This window comes from Cornus florida, unplaced genomic scaffold (assembly GCF_030987335.1).
Source record: "Cornus florida cultivar Cherokee Brave unplaced genomic scaffold, ASM3098733v1 CherokeeBrave_3.0.0_Hap2_Chr05, whole genome shotgun sequence".
Classification (NCBI taxonomy): Eukaryota; Viridiplantae; Streptophyta; class Magnoliopsida; order Cornales; family Cornaceae; genus Cornus; species Cornus florida.
Window position 1 is genome coordinate 30,936,823 of NW_026775575.1, and position 5,779 is coordinate 30,942,601.

Consider the following 5,779-nt stretch of genomic DNA (forward strand, 5'->3'; position numbering starts at 1 on the left):
CCATAAGGAAAAGTGTTGTATATGGAGTCCATAATTGATGATGTCATCAACGAAGACATCTTTGGTTGGCGTACTGAAGAAGATTACATTATGTGGCTTGTTTTGGAAGCCTTACAATTATAAGATTTATGTGGCTTTTCATTTCTCCCACCTAATATTACTCTATAAATATATATACATATATTTATAAGATTTCTTTGAAAATAAAAAACATTTTCTTACAATTTCTTTTTTTGAAAATAAAAATATCACTCTTAAAAGTATCTCAAACTCAAAACTGAGGAGTTAACATATTGTATTTCTGATATTTAAACAGCGAACATTCCAAAGCCTCCCGGGTGCTGCCAAGATCTCCTTATCATCTGTTACCCTCCTCCGGCTTTCTCTTCCCTACGCACCCCTAAACCTTATCATCTATTACCCTTCTATGCGCACCCTATCCTTACCACAAGACTCAATCCAAAACAGGAGGCTTGCAACAACCTGAACCAAAACCAAAACCAAAACCCTAATACACACCCTCCGACTTCTTCAATTTTCGTTCCTTTTCAGCACAGAACGGGGAATCGCATTCATGGAGTCCAAGGAAGCGCCGTCGTTTCTTCTCTCAAACCCATCGTCAGGTTCTTCTTCTATCAAAAACCCTTCTTCTTTTGATTATGAAATGGATACTGTTGTCAAAACAAATGGTTTGAAAACTCATGCTAAAATTAGAAGCAGTAGTAGTAGCAGTAGCGGTAGTAGTTCTGATGATGATGATGGGGGTTTTGTGAGTGGTGAAGAGGAGGTGTTCGAAACGGCGCCCGATAGGCTAATTCTGGACGACCCAGATGAAGAAACCCTAAAAAATGGCGCTGTAGGTGAGAATACCGGCGACCCTTTTGTGGGTTCTTTGGATTTTGCGATGCCAAATGCTGCAATGCCAACACCGATGGTGTCGGCCGATGATGATGCTGAAAAAGGTCCTAAAGTTGGGGTTTTGGGGGTTGAAGAGGTTGAGGAAGATAGGGTTGTGTTGGTGGAGGAAGGGAAGTTTGGTGTTGTTGATGGATTGGGGTCTAGTTCCATTGTTAGGGATGGTGTTACTGATCCTATTCTGTTTGATGCCACAGATTCTAAGGCAACTGGAGTTGAGGGCTTTGTGGAGAAGCCTAAAATTCTGCAAGAAGCCATTTTTGGTGAGAAGTCGAATTTGAATGAGTTATTGGAGAAAAGTTGGGTTGAGGTTTTAGTGGGTAGTAATGGAGATAAGGTGGCTGAAAATCCAAAATCGGATGAGGCCGTGATTTCAGAGGATGAAGGGAGTTTGGTGGCAGAGGAAGTGGGGGTGGAGGGAGGGAAGTTGAAGGGCGAGGAGGCTGTGGAGGATATGAAGCTCAAGGCGTTGGATGGTGAGGATTCTGTTTCTGCAGTGGATGCTAAAGAGAGTGCCGAGGTGGTTGAAAAGTCTGCAGTTCAAAGCGGTGACAAGAATCAAGTGTATTCGGAGATTGTGGAACCAACAGACTCTACGTTGGTTAAACCAGATGATGAGAAATTTACCACCGAAGGAGACTCTATTGTGGAAAATATACATGTGAATTTGTTGGAGCAGGGAGTGGCTGTTGTTGGGGAGATGGAAGAAAACAAGGACTCAGAAACAGAAGGGGTGGTGGTCCCAGTCAATGTGAGTGTGAAATTAATGAATGGGTCTGATCAGCGTAGCGATCTTGTTGAAGAAGCTGTTGGAGTTGACTCAGATTTTGACAAAAATATTGGACCTCTTACCAATCACAATGTTGAAACTACAGAATCAGAGGTTGTAGCACTTAAAAGTGATAGTGCTTATAAAGATGAAAATTTGGACGTGGGAGCTGCTCTTACTAACCAGGGAATTGGTGAAGGAAATGAAACTCAGGATTTTGTGAAAAATAATCAGATTCCAGAAATAGAAATTGAGCCAGTAGCTGTTCCTGAGGTCAAAATGAATGAATCCACATTCAAGATTGCTGCTGATGAAGTAGGACATGTGTCCAGTGAAGAAGCACTTGACACGGATGGAGATGGAGTGAAGGCAGTGGACTCTAATTCAGCACACGAGGCAAAACATGTTCACAGTGATCGTTCCTATTTAAATGCTCTGGTTGATGGATTAGAAGATGGGGTCTCCGGCAAGTCTCAGTCACCTAGATCTGCTGAAACAAGTTTGACACTCGAACCACAAGTGGTACAAGAAGCTGAAGCAAAAGATCATACAGATGAAGAAGTTGAACTTGAAGGCTCACTTTCAGATGGAGATACTGATGGTATGATCTTTGGAAGCTCTGAAGCTGCCAAACAGTTTATTGAGGAGTTGGAACGAGGATCGGGTGCTGGCTCTCAGTCTGGTGCAGAGAATTTCCTTGATCATTCACAGAGAATTGATGGTCAGATTGTCACAGACTCGGATGAAGAGGTGGACACTGACGAAGAAGGAGGTGGGAAAGAGTTGTTTGATTCTGCTGCATTGGCTGCTCTCTTAAAAGCTGCAACAGGTGCTGGTTCAGATAGCGGCAATATCACAATAACATCTCAAGATGGATCTAGGCTTTTCTCAGTTGAGCGTCCTGCCGGCTTGGGATCCTCACTTCAGGCTTTGAGACCTGCTCCAAGACCCAACCGGGGTTCAAACCTTTTTTCTCCATCCAGTCTCACAATGGGGGGAGAAGCGGACCACAACTTGAGTGAAGAAGAGAAGAAGAAGCTGGAGCAGTTACAGCTGATACGGGTGAAATTCTTGAGACTTGTCCAGAGATTAGGTCGTTCTCCAGAGGAATCCATAGCAGCACAGGTTCTGTACAGGTTGGCACTTGTTGCAGGGAGGCAAACCAATCAGCTATTTAGCCTTGATGCTGCCAAGAGGACTGCTATGCAGTTTGAAGCGGAGGGGAAAGATGATTTGAACTTCTCTGTGAATATATTGGTTCTAGGTAAATCTGGAGTTGGCAAGAGTGCGACCATAAATTCTATTTTCAGTGAAGAGAAGGCTCTAATTCATGCATTTGAACCTGCCACTACTACTGTGAAGGAGATTAGTGGAATGGTTGATGGAGTTAAAATTAGGGTCTTTGATACACCTGGTCTCAAGTCTTCTATACTAGAACAGGCTTTCAATCGCAAAGTCTTGTCTTCCATAAACAAGTTCACTAAGAAAAATCCCCCAGATATTGTACTTTATGTGGATCGGCTGGATACCCAGACCAGAGATCTTAATGATCTTCCACTACTTAGGACAATCACCAGTTGTCTTGGCCCATCTATCTGGCGGAGTTCCATAGTCACTCTTACTCATGCTGCGTCTGCACCTCCGGATGGACCATCAGGTTCCCCTTTGAGTTATGAAGTGTTTGTTTCGCAACGATCCCATGTTGTTCAGCAATCTATTGGGCAAGCTGTTGGTGATCTCCGTATGATGAGTCCGAGTTTGATGAATCCGGTTTCTCTTGTTGAGAACCATCCTTCATGCCGTAAAAACAGAGATGGCCAAAAGGTGCTCCCTAATGGTCAAAGTTGGAGACCACAATTACTGCTGTTATGCTACTCTATGAAGATGTTGTCAGAAGCAAGTTCTCTCTCAAAACCTCAAGACCCGTTTGACCACCGGAAGCTCTTTGGTTTCCGTGTTCGCTCACCACCTCTTGCATACATGTTGTCTTCAATGTTGCAGTCTCGTGCACACCCAAAACTCTCCACTGATCAGAGTGTGGAGAATGGTGATTCTGATATTGATTTGGCAGACCTGTCAGACAGTGACCAAGACGACGATGACGACGAGTATGACCAACTCCCACCATTCAAACCTCTTAGAAAATCTCAAATTGCTAAGCTTAGCAAAGAGCAGAGAAAGGCATACTTTGAGGAGTATGATTATCGGGTGAAGCTCCTTCGTAAGAAGCAGTGGCAAGAGGAGTGTAAAAGAATGAGAGAGATGAAGAAGAAAGGCAAGGATGGTGCAAATGATTATGGTTACATGGGGGAAGATGCTGATCAAGAAAATTTCAATCCAGCTCCTGTGCCGGTTCCATTACCTGACATGGCACTGCCACCTACCTTTGATGGTGATAATCCATCATACAGGTACCGGTTCTTGGAGCCAACTTCACAGTTTCTCGCTAGGCCAGTCTTGGACACCCATGGTTGGGACCATGATTGTGGGTATGATGGCGTCAACCTTGAACAGAGTCTAGCCATTGCCAGTCAGTTTCCGGCAGCGGTTTCTATTCAAATGACGAAGGATAAGAAAGAGTTTACCATCCATTTGGATTCTTCGGTTGCTGCCAAGCATGGGGAGAATGGATCGAGCATGGTGGGCTTTGACATTCAAAATATTGGAAAGCAACTTGCTTACATTGTCAGAGGTGAAACCAAATTAAAGAATCTGAAGAAGAACAAGACGGCTGCGGGCATATCTGTTACCTTCTTAGGTGAAAATGTGGCCACTGGATTGAAGATTGAGGATCAGTTAACTTTGGGGAAGCAGTGGGTTATGATGGGTAGTGCTGGAACTGTCCGATGTCAGGGTGATGCAGCATATGGGGCCAATTTGGAACTGCAGCACCGAGAATTGGATTACCCAATTGGTCCAGTCCAATCAACATACAGCATGAATCTAATAAAGTGGAGAGGAGACTGGGCTATGGGATTCAACACACTTGCTCAATTCTCCACTGGACGTAATTCGAAGGTAGCTGTTCGGGCAGGAATCAACAACAAGCTCAATGGTCAGATCACTGTGAGAACAAGCAACTCGGAGAATCTTTCACTGGCACTTGCGGGTATTATTCCAATTGTCACTGCAATTTACAAGAAATTCTGGCCTTCTGTTGGGGAAAATTACTCGATCTACTAGATCCTGTTTGTTTCACATTGCAGTCTTTAGTTTATGTTGGAATGGCATCAAAAAGTAGATTACTGCTCAAGCATAAATTAGCTCTTATCATTGTATTGAATGATGCTCGTGTTTTTTCAGTTTAGAACTTTTTCTGCTGTTACTTGGTTCTTGTTATTTTGGCATGACGTACTTTGTCTTGATAATGAGATGTCATTAAGAGGAAATAGAGTACTATCATTGTTTTTGTAGCTCGAGTTTACTAAATAAACTATGTATTCATGCCAGTTTGTCTATTCATTGGAAGCATCAATCTGTTGTATTGAATTGTGTCGCTTGTTTATATGCATAATTTTTATTTTTGTGACTTTCTGTGCGTTTTTGTGAGGCTCAAAACAGACTATGAACATGGAAAGAAAATGCCATCTTGAATGACAGTTGAATTGTTGTAGCTTGATTTTAATTAAATTTTTATTTTTTTTTTATTTTTTTATAACTCAACAAGGTATTTTTCGGCTACATGAATCCTATTTTTTCTTATAAGCAGCAGCAACCTATGTTAAATCACATGTTCTCGTATGCTTTCTTGTAAACTCTACCCAAGTTAACTTTAGTCTATCTCTTTTCATAACATTACCCTCAATGTGAACCATTTCACTCTTCTGGATCACTTAGTGATCTTATTTGCTACTCTGAAAACCTTAGAAATGTTTTTGTTCCTTATTTTATCATCTCTAGTCTTCCTGCACATTCATCTTGGCATTTGAATATCCACCACTCATTCATATGTTGTTTCTTAGTTGTTCTATGTTGTTTCTTAGTTGCCCATAAAGAACAACCAGTGTAATAGTTGTTTTATTGAACTTTCATTTCCCGACTGGGGGATCTAATATATTGAGAGTTTAGGGGCTCCATTTGACCCATGTGTAATTT

At 42.1% G+C, this 5,779-nt stretch overlaps 1 protein-coding gene across 2 annotated transcripts; it reads left to right on the top strand.

Annotated features, from left to right (window-relative positions):
• Positions 1-311: 311 nt before the first annotated feature.
• Positions 312-5,213, top strand: LOC132306241 (translocase of chloroplast 159, chloroplastic). 2 transcript variants are annotated; one of them, XM_059803564.1, is made up of 2 exons: positions 313-623; positions 1,113-5,213. In XM_059803564.1, exons 1-2 carry the CDS (start codon positions 575-577, stop codon positions 4,865-4,867), a joined length of 3,804 nt encoding a protein of 1,267 aa, XP_059659547.1. In that variant the 5' UTR covers positions 313-574; the 3' UTR covers positions 4,868-5,213. The 2 variants fall into 2 exon arrangements, with proteins under 2 accessions (XP_059659546.1, XP_059659547.1); XM_059803563.1 differs by having other exon boundaries at positions 312-5,213.
• The last annotated feature ends 566 nt before the right edge of the window (positions 5,214-5,779 follow it).

Excerpts from the sequence above, each read along its gene's own strand:
- LOC132306241 (XM_059803563.1), top strand. The coding sequence starts at position 575 with ATGGAGTCCAAGGAAGCGCCGTCGTTTCTTCTCTCAAACCCATCGTCA.